Consider the following 21,417-nt stretch of genomic DNA (forward strand, 5'->3'; position numbering starts at 1 on the left):
TTAACCACATCATATGCTATAGCAGTCTGGTGCCTGACTGTACATTCGATGACATGCACACAACCGTTGGCTGATGCATCCATCGTCTAAGCAGGGGAATGCGACCTTGATGTGATTAGCTGAGAAGTAAAATACCTATCCAGGTATTGTGAGATCTGGCAGGAGTCAGCAACGTCTTAGTAGAGAAACGTGCCCATTGAGATAAGTGCGATGCAAGACTGCTCTCACACAGTCACACAGAGTACCTGCGCATGTGCACGGGTGCGCTTCACTCTGCTACAACATGGTAGCTTCAGGACCAAAACAGCAGAGAAGTTTAGCCTCACGTTTCACCGCTCCTGGTTGTTGAGGAAATTGACCCACTACTACTGTGTACTTGGTGCGTCTTTGTCATCTCTCTGACTCTACATTTAAACCTAATGTAACTTGACCTGACCCATCACGTTGTTTTACTGCTCCCCAGTGGCAAGAAGTGACATCACCAAAAAAAATCACAAACTTAACAACACGTTGGAAGCTATACGGACACGCATGTTGCCCAAATCAATGACGTGTCTCACAGTCTCACAGTTGAAAGTCCGGTTAAGACGAATGGTTAGTTTCGTCAGGTGTCCTGATAACCGCTAAGCAGCCAGTGTTCCCAGCTAGCTAGTTTATGATGCAGCATGACTCTAGTTAAAAGGTGTAAAATGAAGTGATGTTTATTTCCACGGGTGAGGGAGAAACATCTTGGTCACCATCTGGATGTCACTGTGACATGCCACATGTCGCTGGCGGTAGGGAGCTAACGTGGCCATTTTGTTCCATCCCTCTTGATTTTATTTTGATTAGGATAGCAGCCAACATGAGAAATAAATTGTAATATTGGTAATAACCATCTGGGTGTCACCGTGATTGTCTACTGCTCACTGGGGAGAGTTTGCTCTACAATTCGGCAAAACAACATGGGGCACAGTGTCCTTCACTCCAGTTTACCGAGCACTGCTGTCAATATACTGTAAATTGAATGACACACTTCTGAATCCCAGTCATTTGAAGTGCATGTGTATGGTCCCAATTTTTAACATTTTAATAAGATTTTTTGTAAGATTAAATTGTCTCCAGGTTTGGTGGTTGTTGTATTAAACAGACATTTCACTGACATTTCCTCCATGGCACTTAATTGCCACCGGTGGGAAGTTGAAAGTTCTAATGGAGTCTCTATATGTTTGTTTGGTCTGCTGTCTGGTGGCAACCATAGGAAACTGTAGCAACCACACAGTAAGAGGGTCCACACTGCAGGCAGACAACCAAGTGGGTGGGCCCCACCGTTAAGCCAGCCAAACAAAATGAGAATGACAACATAGTACTGGAAAGGTTTCAACAAAGGTTTTTCACTTCAACGTAATAAGTAACAAACCAGATTATTCCTAATATACCTTACTTTTCCACACAATAATGCCCCATCCTTGGAAATAATAATTATAACTGTTTTTGTTATCTGAAAATACATATTTTGTTGCCGCACGTCTGTCCCACACAGATTTAGAATGCGCAACAAATTTGTTGGTGAAATATTGTCAGTCGGTTTCTCTAAACTCCAGGGGTAGGGAATGCTGCCATCCACCACATACCTCTACACCCCTCCCCACCTCCCTGTCTCCTCTCTCATTCCTGTTCTCCTCTCTCCTTCCCTCTCTCTGATTGATCTTTAATGAGCCCTCTCCCTCTCTCTCTTGTTCTCCCTGTAGTCTGTCTATAGCTGGGCTCACAGGGGACTATGGAAGGTTTTATTGGTCTACAGGGGAGGCGGGGTTAGTTAGTGTGGTGGGGAGTGGGGGGGTCTGGGCTGGAGGAATCCAAACGCAGGATAATGAACCCAAATGGATCCCAGATGGCAGGCTGTCAGTGACGTGAGGAGAGTGACAAGCTCCAAATGGGAACCAGACGCGCCTATGGCGGCTTTGAACTCGGGCGGCAGCGGAGATGCCTGCGTTAGCTTCCTTGCTAGCTGGCGGCTCCGCTCTGTACTGTGCTGGTTGACTCTCTGACAGAGAGGGGTGATGGACACCAGCCCAGAAAACAACAGGAGGCCCACTCCCTAGCAGCTCAACCCCAACCATGCTCTCCTCACTGTCTGAAACAGCCAGGCAGGGCTGTTAGTGGACTAAATGACATAGATGTTGTTTAATGTTTCTCCCTGCAGGACGGTGGTGATGCCCATAGCTCAGGAGTTCTCCCCTGACGTGGTCCTGGTCTCCTCGGGGTTCGATGCAGCAGAGGGACACCCTGCACCTCTAGGGGGTTACAAGGTCACCTCCAAATGTAAGCAAGGTTTTCCTCAGTACACTTTAGACCCCGAGCTAGCCTATGAAGTGGTTTTAGATCTTTGCTAGTTAGTTCTTGATAAATGGAAGGTAAGACATTTATAAGCATTGACCTGGTACACAATATAAAATGGCATGATAAAAAATCAAGTTGGAGGGACAATACAGATGTTGGATCTTCATGTAATCACCCTGTTGCAGGATAACTTTTCTGAAATTTAGGAACTGTTCAACTTGTAGTGTATTTGATGTTTAAAAAGGCTCCTAAAGTTTGTACTTTCCACTTTGAAATTTCAGACTTGATTTTCACCTCACGAAAAATGGATCAACTCCTACAAAATTCCACATAATCATTCACATTTCCTGTTGCTGCAGGATTATTTTCCTGCTGTTGCAAACTGGCTCAAATTAAGATCCTACATCTGTAGTTGTATTTTTGTTAGTGTTGTATGTGTGTGTCTTTAGGGATTTACTGTATGTTAATCTGCGCTGTAAATGTCGTAAAGATTGATACATGCCCTGCAGTATATTCCCATGTTGTCAATCTAGAAAAGGGGTTGAAATGCCGTATTGAACATGATTTAGGCTACATGCAAAGTTCCCATGCTTAGTTGGCCACCACATCCCATATTAACTGTGTTGATGTGGATGTGTCCGTCAGGTTTTGGGTTTCTTACCCGGCAGCTGATGGGTCTGGCTGGAGGCCGGGTGATCATGGCTCTGGAGGGAGGTCACGACCTCACGGCCATCTGTGACGCCTCTGAGGCCTGCGTCAGCGCTCTGCTGGGTATTGAGGTGAGACTGGTTTAAGGTGCATTAAAGCAGTTTATAAACTACTTTAAAACCCCTTCCTAAATCATGTTAAGTATACCACACAGGTTTATGTGAAGTGTATTCCCTCATAAGGAATATTCAATGATATGAGTGAGGAAATCTAGGGAGGACTGTTAAGGTGAATGTTGTTGATGAGTGGTCTGATGCCTTCCTCTCTCACTGTGTTGTCCATACAGGAGCCTCTGTCAGAGGAGGTGCTGCTGCAGAAGCCCAATGCTAACAGTGTTCGCTCGCTACTGAGAGTCATACAGATACATGGTAGGTAAACAGTCATTCAACTCCTCATGTCTCAAATAAAGGACACCCGTGTCCCCCTTTTCCATCTTTGTTTCTCACTCTATTGTATTTTTGTACAGTGGGGCAAAAAAAGTATTTAGTCAGCCACCAATTGTGCAAGTTCTCCCACTTAAAAAGACGAGAGAGGCCTGTAATTTTCATCATAGGTACACTTCAACTATGACAGACAAAATTAGAAAAAAAATCCAGAAAATCACATTGTAGGATTTTTAATGAATTTAGTTGCAAATTATGGTGTAAAATAAGTATTTGGTCACCTACAAACAAGCAAGATTTCTGGCTCTCACAGACCTGTAACTTTTTCTTTAAGAGGCTCCTCTGTCCTCCACTCATTACCTGTATTAATGGCACCTGTTTGAACTTGTTATCAGTATAAAAGATACCTGTCCACAACCTCAAACAGTCACACTCCAAACTCCACTATGGCCAAGACCAAAGAGCTGTCAAAGGACACCAGAAACAAAATTGTAGACCTGCACCAGGCTGGGAAAACTGAATCTGCAATAGATAAGCAGATTGGTTTGAAGAAATCAACTGTGGGAGCAATTATTAGGAAATGGAAAACATACAAGACCACTGATAATCTCCTTCGATCTGGGGCTCCACGCAAGATCGCACCCCATGGGGTCAAAATGATCACAAGAACGGTGAGCAAAAATCCCAGAACCACACGGGGGGACCTAGTGAATGACCTGCAGAGAGCTGGGACCAAAGTAACAAAGCCTACCATCAGTAACACACTACGCCGCCAGGGACTCAAATCCTGCAGTGCCGGACGTGTCCCCCTGCATAAGCCAGTACATGTCCAGGCACGTCTTAAGTTTGCTAGAGAGGATTTGGATGATCCAGAAGAAGATTGGGAGAATGTCATATGGTCAGATGAAACTAAAATATAACTTTTTGGTAAAAACTCAACTCGTCGTGTTTGGAGGACAAAGAATGCTGAGTTGCTTCCAAAGAACACCATACCTACTGTGAAGCGTGGGGGTGGAAACATCAGGCTTTGGGGCTGTTTTTCTGCAAAGGGACCAGGATGACTGATCCGTGTAAAGGAAAGAATGAATGGGGCCATGTATCGTGAGATTTTGAGTGAAAACCTCCTTCCATAAGCAAGGGCATTGAAGATGAAACGTGGCTGGGTCTTTCAGCATGACTATGATCCCAAACACACCGCCCGGCCAACGAAGGAGTCGCTTTGTAAGAAGCATTTCAAGGTCCTGGAGTGGCCTAGCCAGTCTCCAGATCTCAACCCCATAGAACATCTTTGGAGGGAGTTGAAAGTCCGTGTTGCCCAGCAACAGCCCCAAAACATCACTGCTCTAGAGGAGATCTGCATGGAGGAATGGGCCAAAATACCAGCAACAGTGTGTAAAAAACTTGTGAAGACTTAGAGAAAACGTTTGACCTCTGTCATTGCCAACAAAGGGTATATAACAAAGTATTGAGATAAACTTTTGTTATTGACCAAATATGTCAGTTGGACATCCAGACCTTCTGACTGCAGCCAAAGTGCCCACAGCTCCCATCCAAGTGTTTGTGCTTACTTTTTTTTCAGGTCAGTATTGGCAGTCCCTGAAGCTGTTCAGTAGCTCTGTGGGACTGTCCTACCTGGGTGCTCAGAGGAGAGACTGTGAGGAGACTGATGCTGTCAATGCTCTGGCCTCTCTGTCTGTGGGGGTCCTGACCAGCAGGAGGTATGACTTGACCACCAGTACCCAACACTCCTAACTAAATACTCCCCACAATGTTCACAGAAAGGGCAGACTCCTCTGTACAGTATGTTACAAATGTGATGAGTTATGTTTTTCCTAACCATCATCTCTGTGCTTCCCCCAGCCACCCAGACGAGCCTATGGAGCAAGATGAGGACTCCATGTAGAAGATGCTGACCTTTAACCTCACAGACCTCTCCTTCAGGACATCCCAATAGCCTCGGAGATCCTTCCCTGTCACACGACGAGGGGGAGGAGTGTAGATTGTGGATCTCTGCCTTAACCAATGAGGCCCTAAAATCACACAGTGCCTCAAAGACCACCGTCCATTCTCCTCAGACTATATGCAGCGCACCTTAACACAGTGAAGAATGAACTCAACACAGTGGAACTCATGTAGCCTTCTGACACCACACCAAAGCCCTGTCAGTGTATATGTGAGATAAAAGATATTCTCATACAACTGATTATTAAACTAACTCTGTCCATTTGTCAGCAATACAGAATCATTTATATTGTGTGTATTCAGAAGGATACCAGCCAGGTGCCGTGATATTGACCACTTTTTGGCCTTTTAAAAACTTTTTTTTTTAAAGTACAGACATAATAGGTCTTACTGAGGCACTTACAGTAAAGCAATACTAGCACCAGGTCTGTGGGTGTCTCTTGTTGTGTCAGTGAGCAGAGCAGACACCAGTCAGTGGCTCTGAGGATGGCCCTGGAGAGAGAGAGAGACCGAGACCGGCCAGCACCTGGCAACTGCTGAATGGCTCAGTCAATCCTTGATGATGTCATTAATATTCAGTTTAACCACTAAAGAAGAAAATGAAGATGTGGTTTTATCTGTTTTTTGCACTGTGCATTCCGTAATGTGAACCGTTGAAAATTCCAAACGTCGAGGGGGGGCTCTACATTATTTTATTATCTGTTCAACTTTGAGGATTGGAAGATATTTTTCTCCTCTGAAATCCACTCACATTCTAAGAAGACTCATGCATGTATACACAAATTAGTATTTCTAAGTGCATTTGCAAAAACTTCCTGTTTGCCCTGATTGTATTCTGATTATTCCACTGCTGTTCTTAGACATGTCTTTATACATTGTTCACATGGACACATGTCTTTATACATTGTTCACATGGACACATGTCTTTATACATTGTTCACATGGACACATGTCTTTATACATTGTTCACATGGACACATGTCTTTATACATTGTTCACATGGACACATGTCTTTATACATTGTTCACATGGACACATGTCTTTATACATTGTTCACATGGGCACATGTCTTTATACATTGTTCACATGGACACATGTCTTTATACATTGTTTGCATAGACACACACACACACAGTCAGAAATGCATTTCATTCGCACACGATTTCCCTTTATGTCTTACTGACATGATGAGGACCAAACTGAAATAAATAAACCAATTTATCTTATGAAGAGCTGAAGACCTACCACTGTTTGGGAGGAAATACAAAATGTATGTTCATTCCTACGGTAGTTACCATTGAGGGCTATTAGTAGTTTTATTATGCTAGTCAAATGCTCTAATGCACTTAATGGACATCTCCCAAAGAAAACTGTCTTAAATATGTCTGCAGTGTGACCGTATTACTGCAGTTGGACCAGTGAGGTTACTGTGTTAAGTTGATGTTTGTTTTTTCAGGACCACCATTTTGTCCTGTAGACATGCCTATTTTATTGTGTACATTAATTTCACAGTTCAGTTGCCTTGTTATTATCCACAAGCAGTTATATCAAGTAGAGCTCAATACGATTGGTTATATAAAGTAAAGCTCAATACGGTTGGTTATATCAAGTAGAGCTCAATACGGTTGGTTATATCAAGTAGAGCTCAATACGGTTGGTTATATCAAGTAGAGCTCAATACGGTTGGTTAAATATCAAGTAGAGCTCAATACGGTTGGTTATATCAAGTAGAGCTCAATACGGTTGGTTATATCAAGTAGAGCTGAATACGGTTGGTTATATCAAGTAGAGCTCAATACGGTTGGTTATATCAAGTAGAGCTCAATACGATTGGTTATATAAAGTAGAGCTCTTGGTTATATCAAGTATAGCTCAATACGGTTGGTTATATCAAGTAGAGCTCAATACGGTTGGTTATATCAAGTAGAGCTCAATACGGTTGGTTATATCAAGTAGAGCTCAATACGGTTGGTTATATCAAGTAGAGCTCAATACGGTTGGTTATATCAAGTAGAGCTCAATACGGTTGGTTAAATATCAAGTAGAGCTCAATACGGTTGGTTTTATCAAGTAGAGCTCAATACGGTTGGTTATATCAAGTAGAGCTCAATACGGTTGGTTAAATATCAAGTAGAGCTCAATACGGTTGGTTTTATCAAGTAGAGCTCAATACGGTTGGTTATATCAAGTAGAGCTCAATACAGTTGGTTATATCAAATAGAGCTGAATACGGTTGGTTTGGTGTGTTATTCTATGTGAAAACCTTCTTTCTGGACCATCCAACAGACTATTACTGTTAGCACTATGGAGATGTAGCTTTATGATGGTGTATACCTCTCCTATAGACCTTGTGGAGAGAGTCCATCTCCACTGGAATGTATGATACAGTACTTGACATCATGCTGATTATTCATTTTCAGATGTACTGTACCTATACACATCCACGCTAAGCCTGCTCCAAACTGAAACTCGTCTGTGACAATTCCTCAAAGACTATTTTGTGTGTTCATGAAATGACATCCAATGTAGATAGTTTTTGTTGTGAGTTGAAATGTTTTCCACATTCCACTTTTCACAGTTCCATTTTCTACATTCATTCTAGATGTTATGTAGTTTGTCTTAATGGGCATTTCATCTAGATTGCGCTCATTGTTGGAAGCTATTCAGTGAATGAAAAGAAACTGGCCAGCATCAAATTCAGAAGACATATTTATGAAATGTGTTTTCACAAGATTCACAATATTATTTTGTATATGAACCCATACCTCTGGAGTGTGGCTGAATGTTTAAATGTATCATACGCTCTCTATTACTGCCTATTATTGTGTTTTCCATATTGAAGAAGTCATGTTCTTTTTTGATACAAAATCGAAGAGAGAGAGAGAAAGCATCCACTTCTGTCTAAAACAATATTTACAAGGCACCTTTTGAAAGGAACATGCTCTCTGTGCTGGTGCTCCGACTGGTGATACACATCAAGGTTGTCTTAACTAGACATTCTTCTCTAACCTCAGCTGCATCCTCACCCCTAGTTGGCATTGAGAGAGAGAGAATGGTAACCATGCTAACAAGTCTTTTAGCCCTTTCCTCTTATACTCTGTACCAACCACTGTGGATAGCTATGTGTGTCTAGGAGACCATGTATGTGCAAAAGGTTGTAACTATTGCCAGTTTTCATTGTTCATTATTCATTATTCTTTGTATTAGCTATATATTTTTTTCAAGACTCTGGGCAATGTTTGCCCATAAGGTCGCCTCAAAGACTTGTATAAAATTAAATAGAATCAGCCACCATCATTCAAACGCTCTTAGAACTGACAGTGACTGTGTTGTGTCTGTCTCTTAGAACTGACAGTGACTGTGTTGTGTCTGTCTCTTAGAACTGACAGTGACTGTGTTGTGTCTGTCGCTTAGAACTGACAGTGACTGTGTTGTGTCTGTCTCTTAGAACTGACAGTGACTGTGTTGTGTCTGTCTCTTAGAACTGACAGTGACTGTGTTGTCTGTCTCTTAGAACTGACAGTGACTGTGTTGTCTGTCTCTTAGAACTGACAGTGACTGTGTTGTCTGTCTCTTAGAACTGACAGTGACTGTGTTGTCTGTCTCTTAGAACTGACAGTGACTGTGTTGTGTCTGTCTCTTAGAACTGACAGTGACTGTGTTGTGTCTGTCTCTTAGAACTGACAGTGACTGTGTTGTGTCTGTCTCTTAGAACTGACAGTGACTGTGTTGTCTGTCTCTTAGAACTGACAGTGACTGTGTTGTCTGTCTCTTAGAACTGACAGTGACTGTGTTGTCTGTCTCTTAGAACTGACAGTGACTGTGACTTGTGTCTGTCTCTTAGAACTGACAGTGACTGTGTTGTGTCCTGTCTGACTTAGAACTGACAGTGACTGTGTTGTGTCTGTCTCTTAGAACTGACAGTGACTGTGTTGTGCCTGTCTCTTAGAACTGACAGTGACTGTGTTGTGCCTGTCTCTTAGAACTGACAGTGACTGTGTTGTGCCTGTCTCTTAGAACTGACAGTGACTGTGTTGTGTCTGTCTCTTAGAACTGACAGTGACTGTGTTGTCTGTCTCTTAGAACTGACAGTGACTGTGTTGTGTCTGTCCCTTAGAACTGACAGTGACTGTGTTGTGTCTGTCTCTTAGAACTGACAGTGACTGTGTTGTGTCTGTCTCTTAGAACTGACAGTGACTGTGTTGTCTGTCTCTTAGAACTGACAGTGACTGTGTTGTCTGTCTCGTAGAACTGACAGTGACTGTGTTGTGCCTGTCTCTTAGAACTGACAGTGACTGTGTTGTCTGTCTCGTAGAACTGACAGTGACTGTGTTGTGACTGTCTCGTAGTGCACCAGTGGGGTATCTGTTGTCTATGAAGGGTTTAACTCTGTTAGAGTTAAAGTGTGTTGAATACTGTACATTAGCTCTCCTGTAACGTTGTCCAGGGGTCTATGGGCCACACTCAGTTGCCAGTGGGCCACTCCTCAACATTTCTTTTTATGTTGTCCTTTTTATGATCGACTTCTTGTCCTTTTTATGATCTACTTGCTAAAGTCACTGTAAATAGATACTCAAGACCAAAATGCATCACACATGTGCCTTGAATCATGTATTGGTAGCCTTCACTAACAAGTTTAGAATAACAAAAAATGACATTGAATCTTTTTTCATACTTTCATACTTTTATTTTACCTTGTTTGTTTCCTCCATATTTCCTATGTGTGTATAGAAAGAATGTCTATTTTGTACTGATTTTCTCTTAATTAAAATTGAAAATGTTGTGTGTGCACATGTGTAGGTGTGACATGTTTGATATACAGCGTACACTCTCATGGTCCATTAATGCATGTATACACATGTGCTTCTGTGGTTGGGTATATCACAAGATTTCTTTCCAACCAATAAATATTTTAGAGGCCTTATTTTCCCCCAAAAGAACAACAGCTTTATGTGCAATTATACCTTAGTCTGCCAGAGCAGACTTCTTAACGAGGCGTATGTTCTCGAGCACTAATTAAGGCTGACAGGGTAGCTCGTAGATAGAGCCCAGGTTATTTCACACACAAACACAAAGAAGAATAATAGTCAAAGTATTTCATATGTATTTGGTGTTTAGAAATGCCATTGTGTCATCGTCCATCTCCAAATATTGAAGGCTGATGGTGGACCATGCTGGTGTCGTCGCAGTACAGGGTTAAAGGTGAGACCGGTTATAAGATGAGACACATTTTATTATATGGACAAGAAAATCACAAGGCATGTTTTATCCACATATCTACAATTGTAATACAAATACATTCTTTACAGCAACTGATTCCCTTTTAATCAAGAATGTTCTATTGTTTGTGACTACATGCATTTACACTAGACAAGGAACATTCACATGACTTACATTTGTGTACAAAACTGTTTCTAAGTCAAAGTTGCAATTTCCAGGTCATAAAATGCTATAGTTGTCTGTCTTCCAGGCCTGCTAGTAGCTCAAAATTGTTGCCCTGACGATTCGGTGTGCGCTCGAGGAAGCCGAGTCTCTACAGTACCTCTCCAGAGTGAGGGCAGGGCTGAGATCTGTGATTTAGTTGGTCCAGAGGTGTAAGTACAAACCAGTAATCAAAGGGATTGCAGACCAACGTGAAGGCTTCTCAATCGCCTTGGTCCTATGCTGGGGATACACAAGATAGAAACATTCTGTAAGTGCTCAAACATAATGCTAAATATGCTATTTCCTTTTGCTTTAAAGAAAACACATTCTTATTTCATGATGCCTAATAAAATCTCTGCACTTTACCAGTTAAACTGGTAATGGGCATAACTCCCTTCAGTATTAAAATGTTTATGTCCATTTTCCTTGGAGGTCAGGGCTGTGTGTTTTGTTGACCATGTCCTTGTAAAATGTGGTATTTTGATTAAATGCAACTGGATAATATCAATAAACATGCATATAAAGGCAAAAGTAAACGCAATAAATATAAGTAGAAACGTCCAATCGAAAGCCAGAGTGTGGCAATAAGTTCAGCAACAAGAACAAAGCAGGCTAAAACACCAATGTATATTTGATCTCCATGAAAGACAGGGATAAACATTGACGCCTCCCTGACAGAATACAAATCTGTATTCATGTGGCACACACACACACACACATATTCCAAAGCAACCCCATAGAATAGCAGGAAGAACATGAGAAAGGTTAAGAAGACATTAGCTGGAGAATACTACAGGACACTAATGACAAAGGAGAAAATCATGTCTTCCTTCAGAATCAGCTTGCAGACACAACGGCCATCCCAGCAAACACAAACACTGAGAATGCATCACTCATATCTAACCGCCTGTTCCTCCTATATTCATTTCACCTGGTATTCAAGAAAGGGTCAAAGGACATTTCACTTTCATTCGCCTCAAACACAATTTCTAGAGGACAGTGTTTGAGAACGTCACAGCGAATAACATGTCAGTGTGTGCTAGGTTGTATGAACACACTGTGCTAACTGTAGTATGAACAAGACATCCCTCAGAAGCGTGGTAACGGTACCTCTTGTGAAGTGGGTATAAAGCAGTGGTTTCAAATGGCAAATGTGTGGCCACTGGTGAAGGGAGGCACAGCCACTGATGAGGTGACTGATAGCCATCTTTACCATGGAGATGTGGAGCTGGAAGAATCAATGGCACCTCTTTCATTTAACTTAGTAGTTTGTGGGAGTGCAGTAGACAGCCCTCACTTCTCCTTTGATGGCTAACTGCTGCATGGTTTCTCAAAACCAGGTTCTTGTTTTCAGCCTCGTCAAGATCTATCTCATTTTCGGGCAAAAGGAAAGGATTTCAAAGGAAGGTTTTACTACCAAAATAATAAAAAAGGGACTTGTAGGGAAGTGAAACTTGTAATGTTACATTTTTCACAATCATTTGGCTTCAAAGGCCGATTAATATTATTATTATTATCTAAAATGATGAGACTAGGAGGTACAATGAGTTATGGCTGGCTGGGTAAAACTCTTTCTTTCTCTCTCTCTCTGGAGGAATTCATTCTTATATGCCTTTCACATAAATATACAAATATATATATTTAAAAAAAACATCAAGTCTATTAAGAAGTTGTATATGATTATTTTTATGATTTCTATATGTATAGAAACTAGAAAACAAGTAAGATTGTGTATGGTGTGATTTGTTAGCGTTCAAAGGCAATTTCTTACTAAATGTATGAAATAACAGCTCAATGGCCTCCTATTAGGTCCATAATCATGGTGATAATCATGGGCTACATTTAGCTACCATCGTATATCAATCAGGACAAACTGATCTTGTAGAATAGTTACAGTATACCTTGTATGTAAAAACAGATTTGTGGGGACCTAAGATGTGCTGTTCTATGATCCTCCCTTGTGATTTACTTAGTTGAATTAGTTATTAGGTTTCATTCTGGCAAATGTCCAGCATCGCATTTGATACGATATTAAAACACCAGGTTCATCTCTGATCACCTTCAGCAGATCTGTTCAATTACTACTTCTTTGCATGCAATATAAAACAGTGACATTTTGTTTTGGAAAGATGCTATTGAGTATGAATGGTTTGTATCGTGCATACCTGGTGTAGAGTGGTGGAGGAGTTAGATGGTGTGAGGATGAGGGTCAGAGAGCAGGGGTCAGAGGTCATGGGAGATTTGGTCCGGAGGGCGCAGCTGTGGGAGGGCGAGGGGGCAGGAGGGGAGGGCGAGAGGGTGTTAGAGAGGTAAGTGGGAGGGCTAGTGGGTAGCGGACATGGACCAGGCCCCCTCCATCCTCCACACTGAGAATGCATAGCTGAGTCTCTCGTGGGCTAGGTAGTTACAGCTGGCCAGCTTGGCGTCCATCTCATCACTCTGCAGGACTTGGTAGAGGAAGTCAATGTAGCGTGAGGCCAGCTTCAGGATCTGAATCTTGCTCAGCTTGTCTGATGGCAGCGTGGGGATGATCTTACGAAGCGAGGCAAAGGCATCATTCAGGGACTGCGTCCGTTGGCGCTCCCGTACATTGGCGACCACCCGCTGGTGCTGAGGGTCCTCAAGGAGCTGGCCTGGGATGGGGAGAGGAGACAGGGATGGCTGGGGACTCTTCTTAGGCCTCTTGGGTCCTGACGGGATCAGACTGGGGGGCCCTCCTGTTGTTGACTTGTTGTCCTCTGTTGGCGATGAAATGTTGTCTTTCCTGGTGACCCTTTTGCGCCCGCCAGCCCCTGGTGTTACCACCACCACAGGGCATTTGTTTGGAGCACAGTCTGGCTCCTCCTCGCTGGACACCACCCCTCCCTCGGGGTATTCACCACAGCTTGACGGATCCTCTCTCATGGCAGTCTATCTACCTAACCCTGTTTCTACACCTACACTGTTTCTATCCCACTCCTCTGTTCTCTCATTCAGGGCCTCTAATGGGCTATGCCTCCTTTAGTTTCTCTGTTCTATGGCAAGCCTGTATATAGAAATACCAGAAGTGATCTGCCAGGTCTGCTAGCAACAGAAAGCAAATGGAAAAATAATCAATTCTCAGTATTGGAAATCCATATGTTGCCTACATCTAGACATGACAACAATTTAACAATACAATCTGCTCGCTACATTCAGAACGGCAGTTGCGTCCAGTATCCCAGCTCAATGTAAGACAGCAGCCAACCTGCATCTGGCTTTTTAAAGAAGAAAGAGGATGGAACTTGAAAGTTCCCACCCATCTGTTCCACAGATTGGTCCAGATGGGTTCTAAGGCACAGCCAGGCCAAGCATAACAGGAAGAGAATGCGTTTTGTGATTGGTAAGGGTAAAGGGATGAGGCGGAGACAAAGGCACGTGGGTTGACCAATCAGATGAGGATATTCTGCCGTTCTTTTTCGTATAAGTTGTCCAAGTTTATAGGTTCCAGATTTCTTCCAAAACAAGTAGCTCCCCTCCCCCATACCTCCTTTTCCCTTCTTAAAGTCTCCACAACTCAACACCATCATCAATTCCTTTGGATTTTGAAAGTAGGAACTAGACAATATTCTCCTCACATGATGTACTATAACTCCTCAGGACAGACCTTGTTAGTGTGCCCAGGTTTCTTAGAATAATTAGAGGCTTTGCATGAGGAAGAGAAAAAACACTCTTTAGTAGTTCTAGAGAGATAGATACTATAGAACTAGGCTGTCATTATCTTAACCTTTCATCGAACTGAATCGTCTGTACAGTTTCATTGCATTCAATTTCACAGTTCCATTGTTTTGTAAGTCAGAAAAAGCCTCAGAGACAGTGAGTTCAGATTCACTTTGTTTTACTGGAGACCTGGCGCAGTCTTCTGAGCGGTAGGCTAAAGGGGAAACTGGCATACCAGAGTAGCAGTGAAGTCTAATAGCAAAATTAGCTCAAGTAAAGGAAAGAATGAGAGGTTCTGAATCTAAGGGGTGCCTCTGGAAACATTTGTTTCATCCTCTGTGCCAGAACATGAACATACCCTTCAGTTCCACCCCCATCACTCAGTTCTCAAACATTGCAGACATCCACAACACAAGAACAAAATCTATTGCTTGACTTTTGAGATTCGATTCGAATAGGCCTCAGTCCAAAACAGTTCCATGAATGCCCTCCAATGTAAAAGTGCACTGAATGCATCAGGGACATTGGGTTGTGTTGCACTAGGGTACAATGTTTATATGTGGAATCACTTGAGTGCATTTAGTATGTGGTGTGGGTTATTCTCTGATGAAATGTGGACCTGCGGAAAGAGACTTCATGTCAACATACTTACAGTACACAAACAACATTCACCTACATCTGTTTTACCTACCAAGATTAAGTACGTGCCAAACTTTCTAGATAAAACACATGCCAGACTTCCACTGTCCGGTCCAGATGGGCAGTGAAGTCGGGGGAATCGGTGATCTGTTGATTTCAAATAATTATCTTGGTATAATCAGGAAACTGACCTGAATGAATACCCAACACTGGTCAGCGTATAGGCCTAGTAATACAAGCAACATTCCCTTTAAAGCTAGAATCCTTTATCTTTGGACATCAATAATGATATATACCCATTGATTCTTGAAAAATAGAACTTATAAATGTCAACTGTAGTACCCCACCAGTACACCAAATATAAGATTGTTTACACACATTGGAGTAAAACAATGAAAATGTAACCAAACACTGTATAGCCTCAAAACATGGTTTTCATTTTGATATCCTGGATGGTCAATCCTATATATAGAGTATATACACACTACTGTTCAAACATTTGGGGTCACTTAGAAATGTTCTTGTTTTTAAAAGAAAAGCTAATTTTTGGTCCTTTAAAATGACATCAAATTGATCAGAAATATAGTGTAGACATTTTTAATGTTGTAAATGACTATTGTAGTTGGAAACGGCTGATTTTCTTATGGAATATCTACATGGGTGTACAGAGGCCCATTATCAGCAACCATCACTCCTGTGTTCCAATGGCACGTTGTGTTAAAAACTAATCCAAGTTTATCATTTTTAATGGCTAATTGATCATTTGAAAACCCTTTTGCAAATATGTTAGGGTCTAGGCAGAGTTGCAAAGAAAAAGCCATATCTCAGACTGGCAAATAAAGAGAAAAGATTAAGATGGGCAAAATAACACAAGACACTGGACAGAGGAACTCTGCCAAGAAGGCCAGCATCCCAGAGTTGCCTTTTCACTGTTGACCGGTATTATTTAATGAAGCTGCCAGTTGAGGACTTGTGAGGCGTCTGTTTCTCAGGCTAGACACTCTAATGTACTTGTCCTTCTCAGTTGTGCACCGGGGCCTCCCACTCCTCTTTCTATTCTGGTTATAACCAGTTTGTGCTGTTCTGTGAATGGAATAGTACACAGCGTTGTACGAGATCTTCAGTTCCTTGGCAATTTCTCGTATGGAATAGCCTTCATTTCTCAGAACAAGAATAGACTGATGAGTTTCAGAAGGAGTTTCTTTGTTTCTGGCCATTTTGAGACTGTAATCGAACCCACAAATGCTTATGCTCCAGTTACTCAACTAGTCTAAATAAGGCCAGTTTTATTGCTTCTTTAATCATAACAACAGTTTTCAGCTGTGCTAACATAATTGAGAAAGGGTTTCTAATGATCAATTAGCCTTTAGAATTTTTAGAATTTAGAATTTAAACTTTATTTAACCAGGTAGGCCAGTTGAGAACAAGTTCTCATTTACAACTGCGACCAACTGCGAAAATGATAAACTTGGATTAGCTAGCACAACGTGCAATTGGAACACAGGAGTGATGGTTGCTGACAATGGGCCTCTGTACACCTATGTAGATATTCCCCCCAAAATCTGCAGTTTTCTGCTACAATAGTCATTTACAACATTAACAATGTCTACACTATATTTCTGATCAATTTGATGTTATTTTAAAGGACAAAAAATGTGCTTTTCTTTCAAAAACAAGGACATTTCGAAGTGACCCCAACATTTTTTGAACGGTAGTGTATATATGTGATGGAATGTGTGGACATTATGGACAGTATGTGAATAGAATATATAGTATATTTAAAGAATACGTGGATAGAATAGTATATGTAAAGCAATAGTTGAATAGGATAGACTTGAGTAGAACACAGTATATACGTATGAAATGGGTAGAACAGTATGCAAACATTATTGAAGTGACCAGTGTTCCATTATTGAAGTGACCAGTGTTCCATTATTGAAGTGACCAGTGTTCCATTATTGAAGTGACCAGTGTTCCATTATTGAAGTGACCAGTGTTCCATTATTAAAGTGACCAGTGTTCCATTATTGAAGTGACCAGTGTTCCATTATTGAAGTGACCAGTGTTCCATGTCTATGTACATACAGTATGGCAGCAGCCGACAAGGTGCAGAGATGAGTAACCATGTGGTTGCCGGCTAGTGACTAAGTTCAGGCCAGGGTACTGGGTGTAGGCTGGCTAGAGATTGCTATTTAACAGTCTGATGGCATTGAGAAATAAACTGTTTTTCAGTCTCTCTGTCCCAGCTTTGATGCACCTGTGCTGACCTCGTCTATGAATTTGAGAGTGGATACATTTCTCCAGGCCCATCCCTTAGCTTTTTACCAAAACAGAGGTGGGGTGACCGCTTTGTTATTGTTTCAATGAAAGACTCTAGCTTTAATTGGTACAATGGGGTGCATTGTTAGTGTGTCCTCCTCAGAGTCATCGAGACGCCTGTGACTGATCAAACTATTTATACATTACAATTCCATTGAACACCCTCACCGTAAAAATAAATATCTCAGAGCTAACGGAATAATGGAAAATGGATATCAGGGTTGATATAAACACACATATACACAGCACATTTCCAAAGAGGGGCCAAGCGTACTCACAATACCCTGTGTTGTATGGAAAGCCCCCTGGAGATAGCCGACGTCTGGAAAAGGTAAGAAATCTCTGCCTTCTCCTGTTTGAACTGCACGCTCAAACGAGGACTTAGCCTAAATATTTCCACTGAGAGAGACGGCAGAATGTTATCACATGTGGAGGTTATATACACACCCTCACGCATATGCACAGACATACACACCTACATGCCCTTATACACACAGACACACACACCTACATGCCCTTATACACACAGACATACACACCTACCTGCCCTTATACACACAGACACACACATGCACCACATGAATAGACACACACGCATATACACACAAACATCCCTGTAACACAAACATGACTCCACATTCGGATATAGAGATGTGATGACAGCATATGGGTATACCTGAGACCTTCACTTAGTCAGAGAAACAGTAAATCATCTCCAGTTCAGATATAAAACGGAGGAGTGTATAAGAACTGAGACAGGTATCGTCTTCTGACTGGTTCTACCTTGCGTGCCACTATGTCATTGTCTCTGTAACATGGAGGAATGCCTGACAGAAAAAACAAGAAGAACCCAGTCTCCGAGTAGAAAAAGGGAATGAACGAAGGAGAGAGGCAGGGGGAAAAAAGTCTCCCCAAACAGAACCAGATGGAGGGTGTGGGGCGCTCTTTGATCTCCTCTACTCTGCCTGATTGATGTTGCACATTTCATTTCCTCGTCAGGGATGTGACATAATGTTTCGGCCACTATTTTCTCTTTTTTTACTAAGTTTTCTGCAGTGGTAACACACCAAACAATGAAAAGACTGACCATCGAAATCAAAAATGCTGGAAAAAGACAACTTGACTGGAAATATTTCTGAACCCTCCAGTTCTGGTGAATCTACTTGTAGCAGTTCACAGCTAAAGTGTCATAATAAGACACAGTGAAACTGCTGTGTGTGAGGGACCATGTCTGTTATAGCATGGCTGACATCCACCGGAATGTTTGTTCTATACTTTAGCTATGACCTCAGTCCACATCTATTCTAATTCAACAAGAGAAATGAGCAGTAGTAAAGCAGAGATCTCCAATGGTGTAACCCAAAGCTTTAATGATGACTGCAAACACACTGCTTTAATATCTCATTTCCCGACAGGTTATTTTGGACTCAGAATTGCTATTTAATAGATCTATTATACGGTGGTGAGTGAGTTATGACTCTACACAGGGGTTTTTCAATTATTCTTACAATATTTTGTGTGTGAAACATTGGCAGCCTTGAAGAAAAACTCCATTGCATGTTAAATTCGTATTATTTTCCCACGTGCCAGATACTTTGAAATAACACTCAAACCAATCCCAAAGAATGGAAGCTAACATAGTGATGAATTGCACAAATTCCAACAGGGATACTTTCCCCTCCCTCCTGTCACACAGCCACCCTTCACCCCACTGCCCAAAGCTGTGGGACACCCCCACATCTGGCCTCCATTTCCTCCAGCGAAGAGACACTTCCTGTGGGCAGGGTTTGAGGGAGAAAGGGACTGCATGTCTAATGTTTGGATATGCTGAGGGTGCAGCAGGGGCAGAGGTGATATAGATTTGGACACAGTTCAGGGTCAGAGGGGTATCAACTAATGTTATGGTTAGAGCAGGATGTGCTTGGCCTGGATAAGAGACGGTTGCAGTAAAGAATATTACTGTCTCCTTAACATATTTAAAAGTTTCAAAATGTCAGTCTACCGTGACAGACAGTTATTGGTTGCAACTTTCTCCTAATACCTTAGTAAACGTAGAGCAGTGTTGTTTGATAGAAATACAGTAAGCCATCAAATGTAACACTGTGTAAATGAAACTGCTGTATAGTAAACAATATATACAGGTAGTAGGAATATTCAGGCATCTCAGACATTTTAGGGCCGTTCCAGAGACCTGTTTTAGAGTAAATCCATAAAAAGTGTCCTTTATATCTGACATTGCTTGAAAAGCGGTGGGATATTTGTTTTGAAGTTGGCTCTTGTAAAACCCCCCCTCACCTCATTACTGTTCCAAGATGGGGGCTTAGTATTTCACCCAATAGATATGGGAATATATCAAAATTGGGTTTGTTTTCAAATTCTTTGTGGATCTGTGTAATCTGAGGGAAATATGTGTTTTTAATATGGTCATACATTTGGCAGGATGTTTGGAAGTGCAGCTCAGTTTCCACCTCATTTTGTGGGCAGTGTGCACACAGCCTGTCTTCTCTTGAGAGCCAGGTCTGCCTACAGTGGCCTTTCTCAATAGCAAGGCTATGCACACTGAATCTCTACATCGTCAAAGCTTTCCTTAAATTTGGGTCAGTCACAGTGGTCAGGTATTCTGCCACTGTATACTCTCTGTTTAGGGCCAAATAGCATTCTAGTTTTATATGTTTTTTGTTAATTATTATTATTGGTGAGCGGACCCCAGACCTCACAACCATGAAAGGCAATGGGTTCTATAACTGATTCAAGTATTTTTAGCCAGATCCTAATTGGTATGTCGAATTTTATGTTTTTGTGTTTTTTTTATGTCCTTTTGATGGCATAGAAGACCCTTCTTGCCTTGTCTGTCTGTCTCTCCCTCATTGTCTGATTGAAAATTGCTACAGTATTTTGGAGAAAAGGGTGCAATGAAATGAATAAAGAAGTGGTGTCACTTCAAAGTACAGTATATTACCAGGAGTTTAAAGTTACCAGTGGTGCCAGAGTAGTTTTAATATTCCCTGGGAAATGGCACACAACCTCGCAAGTCAAGCTCTGCCTCTAACAGTAACCAATCTGCCTCTTAATAACTAAATGGCAATTTATGAATTACAACTCAAATCTCTGCCATAATGGCACCAAATTATTCTCTCCAAATGCACTGTAGCACAGCAAAGTCAAGTCCCAGTCCAACTCTCCAGCAGAGGATGCCAAAGGCACTATAATAGTGAATTAGTAGTGGATGCCTAGTGGCCTGGAATGTTTTTGGGGTACTCTCCCTGACATAGGCCACCTGTGTGCTCTCTGATGGTGTCAAGTCAAGTTACCTCGATATTACTAAAGGTGTCCCTCAGGGGTCGATTTTGGGACCTGTCCTCTTTACTATTTATGTAAATAATATTGGTTTATCTGCAAAAACCTGTACCATTAATCTGTATGCAGATTACTCTGTTATATGTATGGAATTTCCCAATGTCTGACCAGGCTATGTTGGAGCTGTAATCTGATTTGTCACCTTGCAAAAGTCCTTGTTGATTTAAATTGGTACTTAATGCAGGAAAAACTACATGTATGCTGTTTTCTAATTCCCATAGAAATATTTTAGATGGCTTTCACATTTATGCATTGTATGGTTCTTTCATTGAGCAGGTTCCCGCCTATAAATATCTGGGATTTTGGATTGACAATAATGTGGAGTTTAAAAAGCATACGGATGAGCTAGTTAAGAAGCTGAGATTTAAAGTAGGCTTCTTTTATAGAAATAGATCATGCATCTCAGTAAAACAGCAGGAAGCAGATTGTACAGTCAGATTTCCTGGCAGTTCTTGACTATGGTGACACCATTTATCGGAATGCAGCAGTCACTACTAATAAACATTCGGATGCCGTCTACCATAGCGCCCTTTGCTTTATCACAGGCGACAGGTTTAATATGCATCACTGCATCCTGTATCAAAAGGATGTCTGGTCCTTATTGAAGTCCCGTAGATCACTTCAT

At 41.7% G+C, this 21,417-nt stretch overlaps 2 protein-coding genes across 7 annotated transcripts in view; one reads left to right on the top strand and one right to left on the bottom strand.

Moving 5' to 3' along the window:
* The window catches only part of LOC135504303 (histone deacetylase 7-like), a 76,631-nt gene extending 70,884 nt beyond the window's left edge, over positions 1-5,747 (top strand). For all 6 annotated transcript variants that reach the window (XM_064922730.1, XM_064922733.1, XM_064922728.1 and 3 more), the window contains 5 exons: positions 2,186-2,304; positions 2,968-3,101; positions 3,317-3,398; positions 4,993-5,131; positions 5,274-5,747. In XM_064922730.1, the coding sequence (XP_064778802.1) occupies positions 2,186-2,304; positions 2,968-3,101; positions 3,317-3,398; positions 4,993-5,131; positions 5,274-5,316 (517 nt within the window). In that variant the 3' untranslated portion in view covers positions 5,317-5,747. The remainder of the gene's footprint in view (positions 1-2,185; positions 2,305-2,967; positions 3,102-3,316; positions 3,399-4,992; positions 5,132-5,273) is intronic.
* Positions 5,748-10,051: 4,304 nt separating this feature from the next.
* On the bottom strand, positions 10,052-14,263 carry LOC135504304 (twist-related protein 2-like). The gene is made up of 2 exons (XM_064922735.1): positions 12,965-14,263; positions 10,052-11,039 (listed from the first exon to the last, which is right to left on the bottom strand). Exon 1 carries the CDS (start codon positions 13,701-13,703, stop codon positions 13,122-13,124), a length of 582 nt encoding a protein of 193 aa, XP_064778807.1. The 5' UTR covers positions 13,704-14,263; the 3' UTR covers positions 10,052-11,039; positions 12,965-13,121.
* Positions 14,264-21,417: the final 7,154 nt, after the last annotated feature.

This window comes from Oncorhynchus masou, chromosome 18, assembly GCF_036934945.1.
Source record: "Oncorhynchus masou masou isolate Uvic2021 chromosome 18, UVic_Omas_1.1, whole genome shotgun sequence".
NCBI lineage: Eukaryota > Metazoa > Chordata > Actinopteri > Salmoniformes > Salmonidae > Oncorhynchus > Oncorhynchus masou.

Excerpts from the sequence above, each read along its gene's own strand:
- LOC135504304 (XM_064922735.1), bottom strand. The coding sequence starts at position 13,703 with ATGAGAGAGGATCCGTCAAGCTGTGGTGAATACCCCGAGGGAGGGGTG.